The sequence below is a fragment of the Chiloscyllium plagiosum genome, unplaced genomic scaffold (genome assembly GCF_037043375.1).
Source record: "Chiloscyllium plagiosum isolate Xiang-an unplaced genomic scaffold, Cpla_swu_hap1 HiC_scaffold_53X, whole genome shotgun sequence".
In the NCBI taxonomy this organism is placed as follows: domain Eukaryota; kingdom Metazoa; phylum Chordata; class Chondrichthyes; order Orectolobiformes; family Hemiscylliidae; genus Chiloscyllium; species Chiloscyllium plagiosum.
This window is the reverse complement of record NW_028270191.1, coordinates 25,975,403-25,998,622: the sequence shown is the minus strand read 5'-3', so window position 1 is coordinate 25,998,622 and position 23,220 is coordinate 25,975,403. Positions and strand designations below refer to the sequence as shown.

At 43.8% G+C, this 23,220-nt stretch overlaps 2 protein-coding genes across 2 annotated transcripts in view; both read right to left on the bottom strand.

Annotated features, from left to right (window-relative positions):
* Positions 1–6,983, bottom strand: part of sarnp (SAP domain containing ribonucleoprotein) — a 34,131-nt gene extending 27,148 nt beyond the window's left edge. Inside the window, exons 1-4 of the mRNA XM_043681692.2 lie at positions 6,847–6,983; positions 5,208–5,307; positions 1,707–1,753; positions 635–708 (exon numbers count right to left, since the gene is read on the bottom strand). Of these exons, the coding sequence (XP_043537627.1) occupies positions 635–708; positions 1,707–1,753; positions 5,208–5,307; positions 6,847–6,885 (260 nt within the window). The 5' untranslated portion in view covers positions 6,886–6,983. The remainder of the gene's footprint in view (positions 1–634; positions 709–1,706; positions 1,754–5,207; positions 5,308–6,846) is intronic.
* Positions 6,891–23,220, bottom strand: part of pan2 (poly(A) specific ribonuclease subunit PAN2) — a 140,720-nt gene continuing 124,390 nt past the window's right edge. The window contains exon 26 of the mRNA XM_087985657.1: positions 6,891–7,021. Coding sequence (XP_087841783.1) covers positions 6,999–7,021 — 23 coding nt within the window. The 3' untranslated portion in view covers positions 6,891–6,998. The remainder of the gene's footprint in view (positions 7,022–23,220) is intronic.

Here is a 23,220-nt window from a genome sequence, read left to right as displayed (position 1 = left end):
GTTTTCAACTGTGGGAAACCTTGAAGATAACTGGTAAAGCTTAGTTCACCTTGCCCTGACTAGGGAGGCAGCATTTCAGACCAAAACTCAGAGTTTTTTTTTGGTGGGGAGGGGGAGGGGGGCAGCTGAAGAGAACATTAATGAATATTGATGGACTAAGCGCATCATTCAACCTTTAAACATCAAATACTCAGTGATGAACCCAGGTTGAGCTCATTCTGTAGTGGCAATATCCCTACCTGTACATCAGGAAGACTGGGTTCAAGTCCCGTTTGTTCAAGAGATGCGTAATAACATCTCCGAACAGAGATGAAACCAGATGCAGGTTAGCAGTTCTATTCATGATACCACAGATATTCTAATCACTTTGGTGCAGCACAAGTACAGATACGTTTAACAAGACAAAAATACACTTAACCAGACTCTTGCAGAAAGGTATTTCATTGGCGATGTATGGTACAGAGTCCAAAAGTTAAGAACCTTGTTTAAAATAAGAGTAGAACTTTTCCTAGTTTGTGGATGAAACAACAAAGACAGTATTTGTAGACTATCTACCAGTACCATAGTACTTCTCTGGAAATAAAAGGCAAGATACAGTGCAAAACCATTTAAACCGGAATCATTTGATATTTACTCTTCTGGTTCTTTGATAGCAACAGTTTGACTTTGAACTTCTGGCTCGACCTTCTGCTGCTGTTGTTCCTCCTCCTGTATACACAATAAAAAATATGAATGTTCTCAAGAATGCAGTAGCTATACTTTTCACAGAATGGAAACTTAAAATATGTAACCCTCAGGAATTTGCTAAAATGCATAGGTCTTGGTTTTCTCTACCACGCTCTGGCACTGATCCAGATAGGAGTAGGCCATAAATCTCTGAGCTTGCTCTGTCATTTGCGAGATCATAGCTTATCACCAAATCTCCATATGATTTGATTCCCAAAAGCACGGTGGGTCACTGCTGCCTCACAGCACCAAGGATGCTTGTTTGATTCCAGTCTAGGGCAGCTGTCTGTGTGGAGTTTGCACATTCGCTCCATGTCGGAGTGGGTTTCCTCCCACAGCCCAACAATGTGCATGTAAGATACACTGGCAATACTAAATTGCCCAGAGTGTCCAGGGATTTGCAAAGTATGTGAATCAGCCATGGGAAATTCATGGTTATAGGGAAGGGGAATGGGTCTGGGTGGGATGCTCTTAGGAGGGTCAGTGAGGACTCAATGAATGGCCTGTTTCCACACTGTAGGGATTCTATAACAAATGCAGTCTTGAACATAGTCAATGACTGAGCATACTGGGACATTGAGTATTCAACTTTTGGAACAAGGACATTTTTCTTCCTCACCTTAGGTTAAGGGGTTGGTCATTTGGACCTAAGACTATAATCCTTACATCTAGAATCTTCAGCCAGAAGAAAATCTTTCAATATCTATCCTGTTTCAGTCTCTCTGAATTCCATACATCTCAAAAACATACTAAGAAAATTACAAACTTTGTACACAAGAAAATAAAACAGACTGCATAGCAAATGAAACTTAAATGTAGCATTACAGAACGATCAAGCTACTTATCTTCACTGCAAGAGCGATCAGAAAAGAGTGAATCTCAGAACTAATTTACTGCCTGTTCACTCAGCTAACATGGACAAACAATAAAAATTTCAAATGATAATGTCAGAAAATTCCAGAAACATGGGAAGAAACTACCTCAGTATCTTCTGCTAGAACATCTTCTTCATTCACTTCTTCCTCAGCTGCAAGAGAAATGAGTTGATTGATACTGAACCTAGATAAGCTTGAAACTGCAAACACAGGAGCAAGGACTTGGATTTAAACAATGACACATTTGTAGACGATTCAGTTATTCTAATAAAGGCCCTGCTTAGTAAATTACTGGAACAGCGGCAAAAGGTAGAGGAAAATACAGTACGAGACAGGCAAAAAATAAAAACTTCCCCTCCAAAGGGATCGAAAAAGTGCTTTTCACATCAAAAGCCCCCTCTCCCACACACGCACATTCCATTTCTTTTAAGTATAGCATATGACGACATTAGGCAAGTGTATCGTATTCTTTCGAAGAATGTGCTATGACGACATTAGATTTCCTGGGCCCACGTGTAGTTTTATCACCAGCCACCTGCTATACCAGATTCCCTCCCATTCAGAGTGTAACCACTGTCAGCACCTTAAGTGCCCATTCTCAACATGATTAATCTTGGCGGAGGATTCAACCAAAGGGTGACATCACTGCCTAGCCTGATCCTTTCCCAATTCAACATTCATACACAGTACAATGATCACACAAGAACAAGATTAATGTTATCTTATCTGAGATACTGAAGACAATTGCACCTAAAGGGCCTCACACTCAAAATGCTAGCATCTTTGGATAGAAGTGTCATCTGACCTTGAATGCTCCCAGTATTTTCAGCTTTTGCTGCACTACTCCAAGATCAAGACTTGATTTAAACACCAACATTCAAAACGTTGGGCTAATTCTAACCTTTGTCTAGCTTGTTGCTTCTAAGGAAGCAAAGTCTAGGATTAAGTCTAATAAAACACTAGTAAAAAAAAGGTACAAACATCCCCACTAAATGAATGGGTAGTCCTTTCCTTTTGAGGATTAAAATGATTTATAACTCAAGATTATAACCAAATAATTAAGCTTCTACAAATATTCATTCAATGGTTCCTTTTAAAAGCAAAACACAAATGATACCCAATTACACTTATGCATAGATCCTGCAGGTTACGTTTCCTGATTAAAGAGGAAGTTTATTCTGCAAATAAGTATTTTGAATGTTTAAGTAGACCTTTTATGATTGAGAGATTACTTAATGATTGATTAGGATTATTGTTCAGGTTTACCTCTAAAAGAAATGCAAAAATCAGTTAAGGTCTGAATGAGAACAATAGGTTAATGCATTTATAGTTTCTCTCTACTCCATCTTTCCCTCCACAGATACTGCCTGATCTGGAGTATTTCTGATATTTTCTATTTTATTTCAGATTTCCAGCATCTGCAGTATTTTGCTTTTAAGTGAAAAGCAGCATGCCTCAGACTGAGTTTTTGGAAGCCATGAATTGTGAATGTATTTTCTCAATTCTAACAATAATCTGGAATTAACATTTTACCCAAATGTACACATTAATGGAAACAAATTAAAAAACACACAGGAGAAATTCACATATAGCAAACTGATGGTTAAACCAAAAAAGCCTGGAAATATTAATTATATTAGCGAGTTTTGAGAAGATTTGTAGCTCAGATTGAGGTTCTGGATGTAGGTTTGCTCACTGAGCTGGAAGGTTCATTTCCAGACATTTCGTCACCCTATAAAATACTGTACAAGGACTGTAACAAACACTACATTGGACAAACAGGCAGAAAACTAGCCACCAGAATACATGAACATCAACTAGTCACAAAACGACATGACTCTCTCTCATTCGTATCCTTACATATAGATGATGAAGGACACCACTTAGACTGGGACAACACATTCATCTTAGGACAAGCCAAACAGAGAAACGTACGAGAATTCCTAGAAGCATGGCATTCCAACTGGAACTCTATCAACAAACATATCGAGTTAGACCACATTTACCACCCCCTGAGAAAAACGAACAGGAAGTGATGTCACCACAGGAAATAACATCACCAACCCAAAAGAAACCCAAGCATCTAAACAGAAAGCAGGAATTATCAACAGTGCTTTACCAAGAGGCACACTGAAGATGTTACTTAGTCGGGTGACAAAATGTCTGAAAATGAACCTTCCAGCTCAGCGAGCAAACCTACATCCATATTAATTATATTTCCCACTCACTTTTTATAAGTGGTAATTTTCAACTGAGATTGGGTACTGGAATTGCAGTCTAACCGGAATGCCTGGCTTTACACAGCACAAGGACAAGATGAATACAGTACAGGCCTGTTCTAGCACATTCACTGAAAATACCTACATTCCTATTTAGAAAGTATTCATCAATAAGTCAATTAATTTCAATGTCAATGAAAGGCAATTTGAGATGCTGATTATTATTATGAAGTCCTAAATTTGCATTTCACTTGTTTGATAGACAGAAGTAAACAACTTCCATGAAATAAGTAGATTTATTTAATCAATGCACACAACAGAGCACCTATTTTGTTCCAAAACAAAAGGTGAACGGAAGGGGGGGGGGAGAAAAAGACATTACACAAAGGTGCAACTAGATACACAATAAGTCTTTTTTTCCTTTTGCGTATCGTTGAATGAAAAGACAGCAATTGAATCAGTTAAATATTAATTTAATGTATTTATTGTTGAAATTACATCAACACTAAACCACAAAAATTAAGACTCTCAAAAAAGTGGGAACTAACTAACATAAGGATGCAACTCAAGCACTTTGATCAACTTATAGAGACTGAACAGGCTGTACTTAACTGATTAATTGCTGTCTTTTTCCTTCAACGTTATGCAAAAGAAAAAAAAAAACAACGTATTGTGTATCGAGTTGCGCCTTGTGCAATGTGCTTCCCCGCTTAGGTAAGTTTTTTTTGGAACAAAATAGGTGCGCTGTTGCGTGCATTGATTAAATAAATCTACTTATTCCAGTGGTCTTTCAATTGTGGGGTGGGAGGTTGAAGACATATATAAAAGTTTATAAACCTTATAAATGTTTATCAAATCATGAAGGGCATGGATAGGGTAAATAGACAAGGTCTTTTTCCCCAGGGTTGGAAGTCCAAAACTAGAGGATATAGGTTTAAGGTGAGAGGGAAAAGATTTAAAAGGGACCTAAGGGGCAACATTTTCACGCAGAGGGTGGTGTGTGTATGGAATGAGCTGCCAGAGAAGTGGTGGAGGCTGGTAAATTACAACATTTAAAAAGCATCTGGATGGGTTTATAAGGATATGGACCAAGTGCTGGCAAATAGGACTAGATTGGTTTAGGCTATCTGGTCAATTGGACCAAAGGCTATGTTTCGATGCAGTATAGTCTATGACTCTGACACCGACACCAAAAGACACCTGTTATGACTCAACAATTGTTTAATCCAGAACTCAGCTAATTTATTATCCTGAATTCAATGTAATATTTTGTAAAAGACAAATTTTAATGATGTGTTTAAGTCAACATAGCTCTTCATAAATTCTTATAGTAATTTTATTTATTAAAAATAAGTTGTTTGAGATTAAACATTAGTCATGATTTTACCATGTTCTTCCAGGTAAGCCTGCAGTCGCTGGATGAGATCTTGCTTGTTTCCTTTAGTATCCAGCTCCCTTGAAGCACATTCTTGTCTCAACTCAGTCAACTAAAGCACAATGAGAACAAAAACAGTCAGAACCATGGGTATTTTCAGTAAAGAAATGATTTGAGAAATTGGAGTCGACCACGTGACCTGCTTCATTCAATACAATAGTTGATATTTGGATTCAATTCCCTTTCTTGGCTGCTCTAAACCCTTTAGGGTAGAGAATTCCAAGGACTCTCAATCATTCAAGTGAAGTAATTTCTCCTCAGCTGGGCCCAACTTATTACTCTCTTATCCAGAAACTGGGCCATCACATTTTAGGTTCTCCAATCAGTGGAAACATTATCTCAGTGTCTATCGTGTTACACAGGATCTTGTACATTTCAATGAAATTGCCTTTCATTCTTCTAGTAAACAGTGGCCCAAATTACTCAGTCTCTCAGGACAATCCCATCATCCCCAGCACTGATTCAGTGAACACTGGCTGTATTGCCACTATATGGAAATGTAATCTCCCTTAAAAATGGAAATTAAAAGTGCATATACATTTTTCCAAAACCTTGTACAATTAGAACAAGATTTATTGTTTCCTGTACTCCAATCTTAAGGTAAATGGGCAACATCACTTCCCAATTGCTTGCAGTACATGCATTTCAGCTTTCCACATTCCTTGGAGAAACATACCCCACAATCTTTGAAAATCAGCATTTACGAGTTTCACACCATTCCTGGTCACATTTATGCTAGTTCTTAGCTGGATCAATCCAAAACCATTTCTACAACCCCACTTTCTTCCCACAGTCAGTTATCAATCCAAATCTAATCCCAGCACCCTCCTCCCTACAGATTTTAAAACTGACAATCCATCAACTCTACAACCATGGGATAGTCTTTCCTGATTCATAACACTGGAACCCCTTGTTAACTTAAAATAAAACTTTCGAATTATTTGCTCCAATTTCTCAGTCCCACTTTATAACTTTCCAAACTTCTATATTAGGGCGAATCTACAGAATTGTCGCTTCAACGTGCACTCTGAGCACCCAAAACCCAACTTTAGCAGTGGATCAACCAACGACTTGTACAAGTTATCTCTTATACGATTCCCCTATTTACAGAAGAAATGACAACTTTCCTCATCAATGTTTCGCCCACTTGCTCTGACGTTCAGGGAATGGTAATCCATTTGAAATATCTGTAGTACACAGCAAAGAGACCTAGCTTAGACCAAACAACATAGCATAGTGGAGAGGGACGGTTGCCTACTTCAATGTGGCCCGTGACTTCCATGGGCGGTGCATTTAGCGATTCGTCCATTACGGAAACTTATTTGCTTCCTTTCAATTTGGCACTCGAAGCACATCCCATCTAAGTATGCCGCCTAAAATGATCGCAGAATTTTAGACTATCAGGGGGGAAAAAACCAACCCCACCTTCAAAAAGGAGAGAAAACATAATCCACTTTGTGGGTCGCCCGAGGAAAATGAGAACAGAAAAACTGAAGCACGTAACCGTCACTAAATCATAAAATCTCCAGTCTGACCGCGAACACATTACCTACATATGATTTATGATTATACTAAACTAAACTCCCTTTACCTTCAATTTGCTGATATCCACCGCCGCTCTGTCCGCCATCTTGCCAGGCTTCTAACCCGCTCACCACCTATCCAATAGGAAGCCGCTTTACTCTTTTACCTCACTGACCAACACGCTGCCTCACCATTGGCTCAAAAGAGACAGTAAGACGCTCAATCTACTGTGCTAGAGAGATCTGGGGTGGGGGGAATAATTTAAGAGCAAAACCTCACAATTATATTTCTCAACATTTAACAAAAAATATATGTTAGAATGAAAGTTTAAAATTATAAAAAATTATGGCGACATATCTTATGCGAAGATAATAAATCCTGTGGAAAGTTATTATATGTGACCCTTGCCAGTCAATTGCTTAGTGACCACCTTCATTGGAATGACTACCAAATAATATCATTTCAAGAACAGTTATCGGGTAATTTTCAAAGTTGGATGCCAGAAAGGACAGCTGTTTCTGCACTTGTTAACCCACTCGTCTTTTGCTTATTTGTTTCAATGAGCAGAAAATTGTGGAGTGGCAGGCAGAGAAAGAGGAAAACTGGCCAAATACCTTATTTTCTTTATATAAAGGTTGTGCAAGTACAGACCTGTTGTACATTTACATTTGTAAGTGAACCAGTTTTGTGAGAACATTTAGCAATGTTTTTATTGAGTTACCCACTTCTGGACTGGACAAAATGTTGAAGCTCAATTCTTAATGCATGTGTATCAGCAGTTTGAATCTGCAGGTTTTGGAACTAAGCTCAATCTCGTCCTTATGTACTGTCCAAATCTATTCCTACCACAGTCTACTGGAGAGTGATCAAAGGGAGAAACTGACTGACACCTCCCTCCATAACCTACGGCTGGTGAGGTCAATTGTGACCCACTATTTCCCATCTGAGGTCGAACAACTGGCTACAAGCTGTGGTCAACCCTGGGACCATTTGGTCTAAATGGTACCTTGATGCATTTCCTCACTAAATCACTGGAGAGCTACTGTGTATTATGCGAAAACTGTAATGGCAACTGTCTTAGCTGATCTTAGCCACTTCCCTGCAATGGGGAGGGGAAAATCAAGCAGGATTCTAGTTTCTAATGTCACAATGCATGTAATTGTAATACATAAAATATTGTAATTTCAACTTGGAATACATGTAATGTAATCTGAACTTCTCAAGGTGATTGCTGCGCAAAGTCAGTCTTGGCTCAGTACTCTCACCTGTGTCAGGAGGTTGTGGATTTAAGCTTCACATGAATGCATGATCTAGGTTGGCACTCTGCAGTGTCAAAGGTGCTGTCTTTCAATGCCCTATCTGCCCACTCAGGTGAGCATAAAAGATCCTTTGGTACTAATATAAAGAGATAGAGAGTTCTCATGAAACACTTATCCTTGAATCCACACTAACTCAACACGGGAGCCCCCCAGTTGTGTGTACTCAGCCCCCTACTGTACTTGCTGTATACCCATGACTGCGTCGCCAAATACCAGACTAATGCCATATACAAGTTCACTGATAACACCATCATAGTCGGTCAAATCTCAGATAATGACGAAACAGACTACAGACGGGAGGTGGAAGACCTGGAAAAATGGTGCACTGAGAACAACCCAGCTCTTAATGCCGGCAAAACCAAGGAACTCATTATTGACTTTCGACAGGATGTTACTGAAGCGCCCCCTACACATTAACAGCACAGAGTGGAGAGTGTCAAGCTCCTGGGAGTGGTCATCCACAACAAGCTTTCTTGGACTCCTCATGTGGACGCACTGGTTACAAAGGCCCAACAACATCTCTTCTTCCTCAGTCAGCTGAGGAAATTGGGCATGACGGCAAATACCCTTGCCAACTTTTATAGATGTACTATTGAGAGCATTCTGTCTGGATGTGTCACTACCTGGTATCTTCTGGAGAAAGTGAGGTCTGCAGATGCTGGAGATCAGAGATGGGAATGTGTTGCTGGAAAAGCGCAGCAGGTCAGGCAGCATCCTGACCTGCTGCGCTTTTCCAGCAACACATTTCCATCACTACCTGGTATGGCAACTGTACCATTCAAGATCTGAGATGGTCACAGAGAGTGGTGAACTCGGCCCAGACAATCACAAAGGTCAACCTCCCATCTAAAGAATCCATCTACCAGGCCCTCTGTCAAGGAAAGGCCGCCAGCATTCTCAAAGATCCATCCCACCCTGGCAATGTTTTTCTACAACCTCTAGCATCGGGGAGAAGGTACAGAAGCCTGAGCACACGCACCAGCCGGTTTTGCAACAGTTTCTACCCTACTGTTGTGAGAATACTGAAAGGACTCGCAAACTCTTATCATTTGCCTGTACCTGTGTTTTTTGTTTTTGCTGCTATTTACCTATTATTTACTTATTTATGCTACTTAACTCTGTGATCTGCCTGTATTGCTCGCGAGACAAGCCTCGGTACACATGACAATAAATTCAATTCAATCAACACAGAGTATTAGAGATGTACAGCACAAAAACAGACCCTTCGGTCCAACTCATCAATGCCGACCAGATTTCCCAACCCAATCTAGTCCCACCTGCCAGAGCCTGGCCCATATCCCTCCAAGCCCTTCCTATTCATATACCCATCCAGATGCCTTTTAAATGTTGCAATTGTACTAGCCTCCACCACTTCCTCTGGCAGCTCATTCTATACGCGTACCACCCTCTGAGTGAAAAAGTTGCCCCTTAGGTCTCGTTTATATCTTTCCCCTCTCACCCTAAACCTATGCCCTCTAGTTCTGGACTCCTCCACCTCAGGGAAAAGACTTTGTCTATTTATCCTATCCATGCCCCTCATGATTTTATAAACCTTGATAAGGTCACCCCCTCAGTCTCTAACGCTCCAGGGAAAACAGCCCTAGCCTATTCAACCTCTCCCTATAGCTCAAATTCTCCAACTCTGACAACATCCTTGTAAATCTTTACTGAACCCTTTCAAGTTTCACAACATCTTTCCGATAGGAAGGAGACCAGAATTGCATGAAATATTCCAACAGTGGCCTGTCCAATGTCCTGTACAGCCACAACATGACCTTGCAACTCCTGTACTCAATACTCTGACTCAATAAAGGAAAGCACACCAAACGCCTTCTTCACTATCCTATCTACCTGCAACTCCACTTTCAGGGAGCTATGAACCTGCACTCCATGGTCTCTTTGTTCAGCAACACTCCCCAAGACCTTACCATTAAGTGTATAAGTCCTGCTAAGATTTGCTTTCCCAAAATGCTGCACCTCACATTAGTCTAAATTAAACTCTATCTGCCACATCTCAGCTCATTGGCCCATCTGATCAAGATCCCATTGTAATCTGAGGTAACCTTCTTCGCTGTCCACTACTCCTCCAATTTTGGTGTCATCTGCAAACTTACTAACTATACCTATTATGCTCACTCTTTGTGAGCTGTTACGATCTGCAATTTAGCTGCTGTATTTACAACATTAAAGCAGTGACTACACTTCAAGTATACGTAATTGGCTGTGAAGTACTTTGGAATGACCTGAGTATATGGAAAGCATTTTATAAATGCAAGTCTTTTTTTTTGTGTTTCATTTTCTCCTTTATGAGGTATATTTCAAAAATACCTGCAGCAGCATTCTTGCTACCATCACCATTTCCAACATAGAGTCATACAGCACTGAAACAAACCTTGCAGTCCAACTCATCTGCCGAATAGTCATCCCAATCTGATCTAGTCCCATTTGCCAGCATTTGGCCCAAATCCCTTTAAATCCTTCATATTCATATACCCATTGTAGTCACTTGTAACAAGGCCAGACAGGTGGGCCTCAATACATATGAGTTCCCTGATTGGGGCTGTTAACCTGGTCCAATCAGGCACCCCTGACTGACAGATATAAACAGGAGTGCTCCCCCTCCAACCCTATTTTGATTTAATTCCTGCCCTCCCCTTCACTGTTTGATCACACAGCATTGCCCCTTGATGTGAAGGGCAGTGCTTGTCACTGGCCACCCGGGTGTTTTCCTATCTTCCTGGTGGTGGAAATTGAATAAAGATTGGTGCACTTTGTGTCTTCCACTGTGTCTCACACCTGCACACACACACCATGGGTGCTGGGGGAAAAAAGATAAGCACTACCGCACTTTAAAAAAAAATAAATAAACAGGAGTGCTCCCCCTCCAACCCTATTTAGATTTAATTCCTGCCCTCCCCTTCACTGTTCGATCACACAGCATTGCCCCTTGATGTGAAGGGCAGTGCTTGTCACTGGCCACCCGGGTGTTTTCCTATCTTCCTGGTGGTGGAAATTGAATAAAGATTTGTGCACTTTGTGTCTTTCACTGTGTCTCACACGTATAAGAGAAAAAAAGAAAAAAAAAGAAAAACAGAAAAAGGAAAAAAAAAAATAAACAGGAGTGCCCCCCCCTCCAACCCTATTTTGATTTAATTCCTGCCCTCCCCTTCACTGTTTGATCACACAGCATTGCCCTTTGATGTGAAGGGCACTGCTTGTCACTAGCCACTCAGGTGTTTCCTTTCTTCCTGGTGGTGGAAATTTGAATAAAGATTCATGCACCTTGCATCTTTCACTGTGTCTCACACCTGCAAACACACAACATAGGTGCTGGGGAAAAAATAAGCACTACCGCAGTTAGGTGGTAGTGTGGGGGTAATAAAAAGAAAACAAAAAAAAAGATGTGTCAGACCATAAAAAAAACACGAGTGCCAGAGATTCTGTTCACTCTGAGAGCTGGCTCCTGAGGGAGCTGGATCAGTGTGGAGTGAAGGGAAGGACTCTGCTCTCTCTCAAAAAATAAACAGGAGTGTCAGATATCCCGTTCACTCTGAGGGAGCTGGATCAGAGCGTGAAGGACTCTCTACTTTTCTGTTACGGAGGAGAAGAGACTGACCTCTGAACTGCCTGGATCACATAGTCAGTATGTCTTATTACTGCTGTTGGTGTTTCCGACTGAGGAGGAGAGTTTTCTTTTTTGTCTCTCCAAAAAAGAATAAACAGGAGTGTCAGAAGTTCTCTTCACTCTAGCAGCTGGCTCAAAGGATGTTAGATCCGTGTCAAGGATTTCCCATATGTAAATAAAGGGAGACTTGGTGGAGGGATATCTGCCACTGTGGAACTATTTCAGTGGCAATGAGAGAAAAAGCACATTTCTGAAGAAACTCACTCACAACAGTCCTCTTTGAGTTGGGGTAAGCGTTTTAGTCAGCATGCCATTATTTGGGAAACTTAAAAGAGACCTAGAAGTGCAGGTTCATAGTTCCTTGACAGTGGAGTCCCAGGTCAACAGGATAGGGAAGAGGTGTTTAGTGTGCTTGCCTTTATTGATCAGTGCATTAAATATAGAGGTTGGAAGGTCATGTTGTGGCTATACAGGACATTGGTTAGGCTAATTTTGGAATACTGTGTTCAATTCTGGTCTCCCTGCTATAGGAAGGATGCTGTGAAACTTGAAAAGGTGCAGAAAAGATTTGCAAGGAAGTTGGAGGGTTTGAGTTATCGGGAGAAGCTGAATAGGCTGGGGCTATTTTCTCTGGAGTGTTAGAGGCTAAGAGGTGACCTTATAGAAGTGTATAAAATCATGAAGAGCATGGACAGGGTGAATAACCAGGTCTTGTCCCCAGGGTAGAGGTGTCTAAAGCTAGAGGGCATAGGTTTAAGGTGAGAGGGGAAAGATTTAAAAGGGACTTAAGGGGGAGCTTTTCCACACAGAGGGTGGTGTATGTATGGAATGAACTGCCAAAGCAAGTGGTGGAGGCTGGTGCAATTACAACCCTTTAAAAGGCATCTGGAATGGTATATGAACAGGAAACGTTCAGAGGGATATGGGCCAAATGCTGTCAAATGGGACTAGATTAATGTAGGATATCTGGTCAGCATGGACGAGTTGGACTGAAGGGTCTGGTTCTGCACTGTACAGCTCTATGATTCGTTTGATCCTGCCGTTAAATGTTGGGCCCAGTATGTGGAAAGAATGCGTTATATTATGTAAACAATTGACATTGGGGCAGATGAAATGCAACAAATAATTCTCCTGACAGCTTGTGGACTTGCAACGTTTTTGGTTATTAGGAGCTTAACTTTCCCTGAGGTATTATATACTAACACCTTTCAAGAGTTGACCCATTTAGTGAAGGAATATGACCCCAAGCCTCCTCTAATTCTGATAATTTGTTTTTACTCAGTAAGTCAAGAATTAGGGGGATCCTTATTGGGATTTTTGATTAGGTTAAGACAACTAGCAGAAGCATGTGACTTTGGTTTAACCTGAGGGATAGAATGTACATGTATTTGGAAAGGCAAGGACTGATTAGGGATAGTCAACATGGCTTTATGCATGGGAACTCGTGTCTCACAAACCTGAATGTGTTTTTTGAAGAAGTAACAAAGAGGATTGATGAGGGCAGAGTGGTAGATGTGATCTATATGGACTTCAGTAAGGCGCTCGACAAGGTTCCCCATGGGAGACTGGTGAGCAAGGTTAGATCTCATGGAGTACAGGGAGAACTTGCCATATCGATACAGAACTGGCTCAAAGATAGAAGACAGAGGGTGGTGGTGGAGGGTTGTTTTTCAGACTGGAGGCCTGTGACCAGTGGAGTGCCACAAGGATTGGTGCTGGGTCCACTACTTTTCATCATTTATATAAATGATTTGGACGTGAGCATAAGAGGTATAGTTAGTAAGTTTGCTGATGACACCAAAATTGGAGGTGTAGTGGACAGCGAAGAAGGTAACCTCAGATTACAACGGGATCTTGATCAGATGAGTTAGTGGGCTGAGAAGTAGTAGATGGAGTTTAATTTAGATAAATGCAAGGTGCTGCATTTTGGGAAAACAAATTTTAGCAGGACTTATACACTTAATAGTAAGGTCCTAGGAAGTGTTGCTGAACAAAGAGACCTTGGAATGCAGGTTCATAGCTCCTTGAAAGTAGAGTCGCAGGTAGATAGGATAGTGAAGAAGGCGTTTGGTATGCTTTCCTTTATTAAGTCAGAGTATTGAGTACAGGAGTTGGGAGGTCATATTGTGGCTGTACAGGCCACTGCTGGAATATTGCGTGTAATTCTGGTCTCCTTCCTATCGGAAAGATGTTCTGAAACTTGAAAGCGTTCAGAAAAGATTTATAAGGATGTTGTCAGCGTTGGATAGGCTGGGGCTGTTTTCCTTGGAGCATCAGAGGCTGAGGGGGTGACCTTATCGAGGTTTACAAAATCATGAGGGGCATCGATAGGATAAATAGACAAAGTCCTTTCCCTGGGGTGGGGGAGTCCAGAACTAGAGGGCATTAGTTTAGGGTGAGAGGGGAAAGACATAAAAGGGACCTAAGAGGCAACTTTTTCACTCAGAGGTGGTACATGTATGGAATGAGCTGCCAGAGGAAGTGCTGGAGGCTGGTACAATTGCAACATTTAAAAGGCATCTGGATGGGTATATGAATAGGAAGGGTTTGGAGGGATATGGGCCGGGTGCTGGCAGATGGGACTAGGTTGGGTTGGGATATCTGGTCGGCATGGACGAGTTGGACCAAAGGGTCTGTTTCTGTGCTGTACATCTCTATGATTCTATTACTCTAACCCTTAATGAGTTGCAGGGAGAGACAATTTTGGAATGTGGGATTAAGGATGTACCCATGGAGAATACCACTTGAGGGAAGGCAATTGCATAGCCTCACTCAGGACATATCCTGAACAGAGGGACTCGAGGCCAGCCCACAGCAAAGCCCCAAAACAAAGCCAAGCCTCGGCCAAACGGTTAAAGTTTTCTTCAGGATTTGGGCCGGCATGCCAATGCAGTTGCTGCCGGTATGTGGATTCATAACAGCAAAAATGTCCCACTAGACCTAAACAGAACTCATAGGCCATTAGCCAGGAGACTGTACACACTAGAAAGTCCACCTACGTCAGGTCGAGAATAGTTAAATTGCTCAGCATCATCCAAATCAGAGCCAATCAAAATAAATGTCTGGTTCAATGGTCACCCAGTTCAAATAGAGGTTGATACCAGTGTGGCCATTTTGGTGATTGCAGAACCAGTCTTAGCAAAATTCGCTCTGACTCTAAACCTTGCATAAGCCCTCGGCTAGACTGAGAACCTATACTAGGGAACCTTTACAGATTAAGGGTACAATTTCAACTCCGGTCTTTTATGGGAAGCAGCTGGTTCAGTTACCACTAATCGTAGTAAAAGGCTCGAGTCCAAGCTCAGTGGGGGGAAATTGACTAAGAAAAATTCAGCTTGATTGGCTCCACATTCTTTGATTAGAAAATGGCTGGCTGAGTGAAGTCCTAATTAACTACCCAGAGGTTTTTCAGGAAAGCCTAGGGACTAACAAAGGAGCCCAAGGCCATCTGGCATGTTGACCAGAGAGTAATTCCATCATTCTGCAAGACCTGCCCAGTGCTTTTTGCACCACGGGCAAAAGTAGAGGCAGAAATCAGAAGGCTGGAAAGCAGATGAATCATCAAACCAGTCCAGTTTGCGGAATGGACAGCACTGGTCATAACGATCTTGCAGCCTGATGGGTCAGTTTGCCTTTGTGAGGTTTTTAAAATGATAAGCAGCTTTTCACAGCTGAATAAATACCCAATTCCTTGCATAGGATTTATATACAAAGCTGATGCTGGGTGGGGGTGCTGTCCTTCATGAGCCATGTGCACTTATAATCGTGGTTAAATGAGAATTCCAAGAAGTATGCTACTTCTTGGGTTAATCATTAGAGTTTGTAGCAATATACAAGACTGTCATTTGGGATATTGTCAGCCTGTGCAATTTTCCAGCTGGCAATAGGGAATATTTTACAAGGTCTACCCTAGGTTGCTATTTATCTAAATGACGTGCTAATAACTGGGAAGATCAATAAGGAGCACTTAGAGAACATGGACGTCATCCTTCGACATTTCTCCCAGGCATATGCCTTAGAAGGAAAAATGTGTGTTCCAGGCACATAAGTGACTATAGAACTGACAAGACCGGGTTACACGTATTAGAAGATAAAGTGAGGGTAATCAAAGGTGTCCCAGCTCCCAAGTCTTTACCGGCACTTAAGACTTTCCTTGGGCTGGTGAATTATTACGAAAAGTACATAATCTGGCCTCTATCCTGGCACCTTTGCATCAACTGTTAAAGGATCAGTCTTCAAAATGGCCACGTAGTCAAGCCACCACTTTCAGGGAAATGAAGAAACTTTTTTTTTTCAAAAATATACTTTATTAATAAAATAATTTGATGGTCTGTACAGTTGGTCATGCCATACTTATGTAAACATGTACATACAGAGATCAGAATTTATCATTTTTATACAGGTCTGTACATTTTTCAATCATATGCCCATATAATTAGCTGAGGCGTCAGCAGAGCCCAAATGACAGCATGGGCCCCCTGTTCTTTGTTAGGCAGGCAGACTTTACACAGTGGTCTTTCCCCACCGCGCCTTGGCGGCAGCTGCCCCAAGCTTCAGCGCATCCCTCAACACGTAGTCCTGGACCTTGGAATGTGCCAGTCTGCAACACTTAGTCGGGGTCAACTCCTTCAGCTGGAAGATCAGCAGGTTTTGGACCACCCAGACAGCGTCCTTCACCGAGTTGATGTTCGTCTCGGTGTGCGTCCCGGGGAACAGGCCGTAGAGCACGGAGTCCCGCGTCACGGCGCTGCTCGGGACGAACCTCGACAAACACCACTGCATTGCTCTCCAGACTTCCCCTGCATAAGCACATTCCAGAAGGAGGTGTGTGACAGTCTCGTCCCCCCCGCAGCCACTTCGAGGGCAGCGTGCGGTGCAACTGAGAGTCCGGGCGTGCATAAAGGATCTCACAGGCAGAGCCCTTCTCACCACCAGCCAAGCCATGTCTTGGTGCTTGTTGGGAAGTTCTGGCGATGAGGCATTCTGCCAAATGGCTTTGACAGTCTGCTCAGGGAACCGCTCGATAGGATCCGCCCTCTCCTTTTCCCGAAGGGTCTCAAGGACACTACGTGCTGACCACTTCCTGATGGACTTGTGGTCAAAGGTGTTTTTCTTCATACACTTCTCCACGAAGGACAGGTGATACGGAACGGTCCAACTACTCGGAGCGTTCCGCGGCAGCGAGGCCAGGCCCATCCTTCGCAACACCGGGGACAGGTAGAACCTCAGTACGTAGTGACACTTGGTGTTTGCGTACCGGGGATTCACGCACAGCTTGATGCAGCCACACACAAAGGTGGCCATCAGGGTGAGGGTGGCATTGGGTGTATTTTTTCCCCCGTTGCCTTGATCTTTGTACAGCGAGTCCCTTTGGACCCGGTCCATCTTTGACCTCCATATGAACTGGAAGATGGCCCGGGTGACTACAGCGGCACAGGTTCTGGGAATAGGCCAGACCTGTGCCACATATAACAGCAATGACAGTGCCTCACACCTGATGACCAGGTTTTTTCCCGCGATGGAGAGCGACCGTAGCGTCCATCTGCCCAGTTTCTGCCTCACTTTGCTGATATGCCCCTCCCAAGACTTGGCGCACGCCCCAGCCCCCCCGAACCAAATACCCAGCACCTTCAGGTGGTCGGTCCTGACGGTGAAGGGGATCGAGGATTGGTCGGCCCAGTTCCCAAAGAGCATGGCCTCGCTCTTGCCTCGGTTTACCTTGGCCCCCGAGGCCCGTTCGAACTGGTCACATATGCACATGAGTCTGTGCACGGACAGCGGATCCGAGCAGAAAACGACGACGTCATCCATGTACAGGGAGGCCTTAACCTGCAGGCCCCCGCTGCCAGGAATAGTCACCCCTCTCAGGCTCGCATCCTTCCTGATGGACTTGGCAAATGGCTCTATGCATCACACAAACAAGGCAGGAGAGAGAGGACAGCCCTGCCTGACTCCAGATCTGACTGGGAAACTATCTGATTCCCACCCATTGATTGAGACTGCACTGACAATGTTGGTGTAGAGCAGTCTGATCCAATTGCAGATTCCCTCCCCAAAGCCCATTTTGGAGAGAACATCTCTCATATACCTGTGTGATGGTGTTCTTCTCTGACCACTGCCTCCTGCTGGCCGACTGTCACCTACAAGACGAGCAGTGGGCTGGTAAGGGAACGTGGAAGTTGAACACAAAGCTGTTGACCCTGGGAAACATGGAGGAGCTCAAGAGGGACTACGCAGGTTGGAGAACCGTGAAGCCCCTCTTTGAGTCTCCAGCGGACTGGTGGGAAACAGTAAAAGGGAACATCAAGAGGTTCTTCATCCTCAAAGGTGTTCAGGAGGCGAGAGAGAGGCGGGGAAAACTGTCCCAGCTCCAGGAATGTATGCAGAACCTGCTCCTGCTGCAGACGATGGGGGTGGATATCACGGAGGACCTCAAGGAGGTGAAGGGCCAGCAAGCCTCGCTCTTCGCTTCGGAGGCCTCCAAGATAATCTTCCGGTCCAGGGTCCGCTTGATGGAGCAGGACGAGACGTGCTCATGTTTCTTCTTCCAGAAGGTGCATAAAGAGAGTTCCGTGCTCAGCAGCTTGAAGGAAGAAGATGGCTCGATAACGTCATCTCAGGCTGACGTCATGAGGATCAGTAAATCCTTCTCTGCCAGTCTGAATGACGCGAAGCCGACCGACAGCACGGCCTCCCAGTCGTTCCTGTCCTCTATCACTGAGGTCTTAGACGACAACACGGGAGAGGCTGGACCAGCCGCTATCTCTGGACAAGCTGACCAAGGCCCTCGAGTCCGTCGTAAAGAATAAAACTCCCGGAAGCGACGGCTTACCGGTCGAGCTCTATTCCGCTCTGTGGGACTTGATTGGCCAGGACCTGCTGGAGGTGTATATCAGTATGCTTCGGGCAGGTACCATGAGTGAATCCATGAGGAAAGGCATCATCACCCTCATCTACAAGCGGAAGGGGGAGAGGGAGGAACTCAAAAATTGGAGACCAATCTCACTATTGAATGCAGATTACAAAATTCTGTCAAAGGTAATCGCCAACCAGGTCAGGTCTGCTCTGGGGTCGGTGATTCACCCTGACCAAACCTGTGCTGTGCCAGGCAGGAAGATCGCTGAGAGTCTCGCACTCCTCAGGGATACAATTGTCTACATGCAGGACAGAGGGTTGGACACCTGCCTGATCAACCTGCACCAGAGAAAGCCTTTGACAGGCAGTACACATCCGCTGCTTCGAACCCGCAGCACTCCAGCAAAATCTTCTTCACAAACACTGTCCGATCGACCGGTGTGTGCTCCTCCACCTTCTTCACAGTCACCCTGACTGTGTTGGGAATGCCCTGGCCAGGGCTGCGAGCGGCTGCTGAGGCCATAGCTCTGAGGTTGGCTGGTACCTGAATTGGCGTTCGGCCGAAGCCAGCATAAAGATCCACCAAGAGCAGGTCAGCACAACCAAACGATCCTCCAACGTCCAATCACAATCCAGCAATGGTCTCCAGCCGCTCCGACGACTCGCAATACGATCCCCGTGGTTTCTCCCCCGCCAGCACACGTCCGCTGCGTCGAACCGACAGCACTCGAGCAGAATCTCTTCCTCTGGTCCTCAGGAACTACACATATTCCGAGCCAAAAGGCCGAGAAGCGATGAAGAAACAGCTATCATCATCAAAGGTGTTGGTGTACTGTGATCCCAAGCAAGATCTGGTATTGACATGCAATGCTTCCCCATATGCCATTGGGATCTATTAGCTCATAGGTGGCCCAATGGAGAGAAACGCCCACGAGCAGAAGTCCTGGATGCGCACGATAATGCAAAGCATAAATATGCCCAGATACAGAAGGTAGGTTTGGCAATCATATTTGGAGTCAGGAAGTTCTACCAATACCTTTACAGATGTAAATTTGTAATAATGAACCACAAACCCCTGCTAGACGACAAGACAGTGCCGCCCATAGCTTCAGGCCACATTCAGCGGTGGACTCTAATACAAAGTGAGTATAATTACAAGTTGGATTGCTGTCTGGAAGGCAAAGTAGCAAATGCAAGTGCATTGAGTCACTGCCCAGTGGGGACACTTCCAGTCACAGCTGACAATATCAGACTTTGGACACAGAGATCTGGTCCTGGCAAAACTGAAACAGCTGGTGGAGATGGGGGAAACCAAAGGGCTGATAGTAAATATGAGGGAAGAAAGGAAGCACCAGTTAAGTGTTGATGGTTGCAATTCTACTTCATCTGACACTAAAGCAATTTTGCTTCATCTTTTTAATCCTTTTGTGGCAGCCACTGCTTACGCTGGGGCCTGAAGTGGACATTATGCTCGTTTTAAGGCAGCAAATGGGGAATGTCTGTAAAATGTTCCAACCCCATGTCGGACAGCTTTCAAGCAGCCTTTGGACATTGGCTGTCATTGCACACATTTTCAACCGAAGGTCCAATATCTTTCTGTCTGGATTGCTCAGCAACACCTGTAGAGTGCAGGTAGATATTGATCCTTGGGAGAGTATAATCCTTCTGAAATTTTAAACAAGCCAATCTGATTAAAGACTACAGCAGGTAGGCTGAAATGTGGAGTTGTAGCCACAATCAGATCAGCCTTATTAAATAGTAGAGCATATTTGAGGGGCCTGCTTCTAATTTGCATGTTTCTTTTTAATATGTTGGGATCTTGACTGGACAACTTTTTAAAAGGATGAAATTCACATCATTCATCCTTCTCCCCTGTGCTTGCAGAAGTAGATTAACAAGTTAGTCCAGCAAGACCTCAATCTTAAAATTCACGTGTGCTTTCAAATGCTTGCACCCTTCTCTGTCTGTAACCTTTTCCAGCCTCACAACATCTTCCAAATCTGTAGCTCTTCTGATTCTAGCCTCTTTAACATGCACTCACATACAGACTTGTTCCTTTGTTTCCAAAAATAAACTTTTTTGTAAAATACTCAAACAAACGTTATAAACGTTTCAACTTGAATTACAACATTTACAAGAAAATTCATCTTCTTGCTGTACAGCACCTTCCATGCACAAGACAATTGTCATAGACACAATTGTCATAGACTAAGACATTTAGTTGTACAGCATGGATACAGACCCTTCAGCCAACTCATCCATGCTAACCAGATATCCTAAATAAATCTAGTCCCATTTGCCAGCAGTTGGCCCACATCCCTCTAAATCCTTCATATTCATATACCCATCCAGATGCCTTTTAAATGTTGTAATTGTACCAGTCTCCACCACTTCCTCTGACAGCTCATTCCATACACGCACCACCCTCTGTGTGAAAATGTTGCCCTTTAGGTCCCTTTTAAGTCTTTCCCCTCTCACCTTGAACCTGAGCCTTCCAGTTTTGGTCTCCCCTACCCTGGGGAAAAAATCTTGGCTATTCACCCTATCCATGTCCCTCATGATTTTATAAACCTTTGTAAGGTCAACCCTCAACCTCCAATGCTCCAGGGAAAAAAGCCCCAGCCTAAAGTCATAGTCTCATACAGCATGGAAACAGATCCTTCGCTCCATCCAGTTCATGTTGACCATGGTCCCAAATTAAACTAATCCCACCTGCCTGCACTCGGCCATTATCCCTCCAAACATTTCCTATTCATGAACTTATTCAAATGTCTTTTAAACATTGTAACTGTACCTGCATCCACCACTCCCTCTGGCAGTTCAATTCACACAACTGTCTGTGTCAGAAAAAATGCCACTCATGTCATTTTTAATTGCCAGAGGATGTGGTGGAGGCTGGTACAATTGCAACATTTAAGAGGCATTTGGATTGGTATGTGAATAGGAAGGGTTTGGAGGGATATGGGCCAGGTGCTGGCAGGTGGGACTAGATTGGGTTGGGATAATTGGTCAGCATGGACGGGTTGGACCAAAAGGGTCTGTACATCTCTATGATTCTAATTTTAAAAATATGCCCCTGAGTTTTGAATTCCCCCACCCTCGGGAAAACACCCCTGTCATTCACTTTATGATTAGATTAGATTTGCTACAGTGTGGAAACCGACCCTCTGAAGAGTAACCCAACCAGACCCATTTCCCTCTGACTAATGTATCTGACACTATGGGCAATTTAGCATGACCAATTCACCTAACCTGCACATCTTTGGATTGTGGGAGGAATCCGGAGCACCCGGAGGAAACCCACGCAGACACGGGGAGAATGTGCAAACTCCACACACGCAGTCTCCTGAGGCTGGAATCGAACCTGGGACCCTGGCACTGTGAGGCAGAAGTGCTAACCACTGTGCCATCGTGCCGCCCATCTAAGCATCTCATGATTTTATAAACCATAATAAGGTCATCCCTCAACCTCCTATGCTCCAGTAAAAAAGTCCTGCTTTTCCAATCTATTTTTTATATCTCATACCCTCCATTCCCCGCATCATCCTGGTAAATCTTTTCTGAACCTTCTTCAGTTTAATAATATTCTTCCTATAACCAGGCAACCAGAACTGTACACAGTACTCCAGAAGAGGGCTCTCAACATGCTGCATGACCTCAACATGAAGTCCTGTACTCAAAGGTCTAAGCAAGGAATAGAATAATCTATTCAGCCTCTCCCTACAGCTCAAACCCTCAAATCCCTAAAACATTCTTGCAAATCTTTTCTGAACCCTTTCAAGTTTACTAACACCTTTCCTATAGCTGTGAGACCAGAATTGAACACAGTATTCCAAAAGTGGCCTCACCAATGTCCAGTATAGCCACAACATGATGTCCCAAACCCTATACTTCTCTACCTGGGAAAATGACCTTGGTTATTGCTGCAAAGAGGAGAAAGTGAGGACTGCAGATGCTGGAGATTAGAGTCCAGAGTGTGGTGCTGGAAGAGCACAGCAGGCCAGGCAACATTTGAGGAACAGGAAAATCATCATTTTGGGCGTAAGCTCTTCATCAGGAATAAGGCTTGTGGGTCTGGACTAAGAGATAAATGGGAGGGGGTGGGGTTTGGGGTAGGTAGCTGAGAATGCAATAGGTAGATGAAGGTGGGGGAGAAGGTGGTAGGTGGGGGGGGGGGGGGGGTGGGGAGTGATGGACTGATCTGGAGGGCAGTGCTGAATTGGAGGGTTGGGACTGGGATATGGGGAGGGGGGGAAATGACCCTGTGTGGTTGCAGGGTCCTGAAGTGGAATATGAGGAGAAATACGGAACATTAATACTGATTTCTCTTCACAGATGCTGCCAGATCCGCTGAGCTTTTTCAGCAATTTCTGCTTTTGTTCTATACTCAATGCACTGACCAATGAAGGCAAGACAATAATTACAAAATATATTCTATGTCAGGTAGAAGTCCCAGGGAAAAAGCATCTCAAATTGGCCATTACATAAAGGAGAAAGTGAGGACTGCAGATGCTGGAGATCAGAGCTGAAAATGTGTTGCTGGAAAAGCGCAGCAGGTCAGGCAGCATCAAAGGAGCAGGAGAATCGACGTTTCGGGCATGAGCCTGAAGAAGGGCTCATGCCAGAAACGTCGATTCTCCTG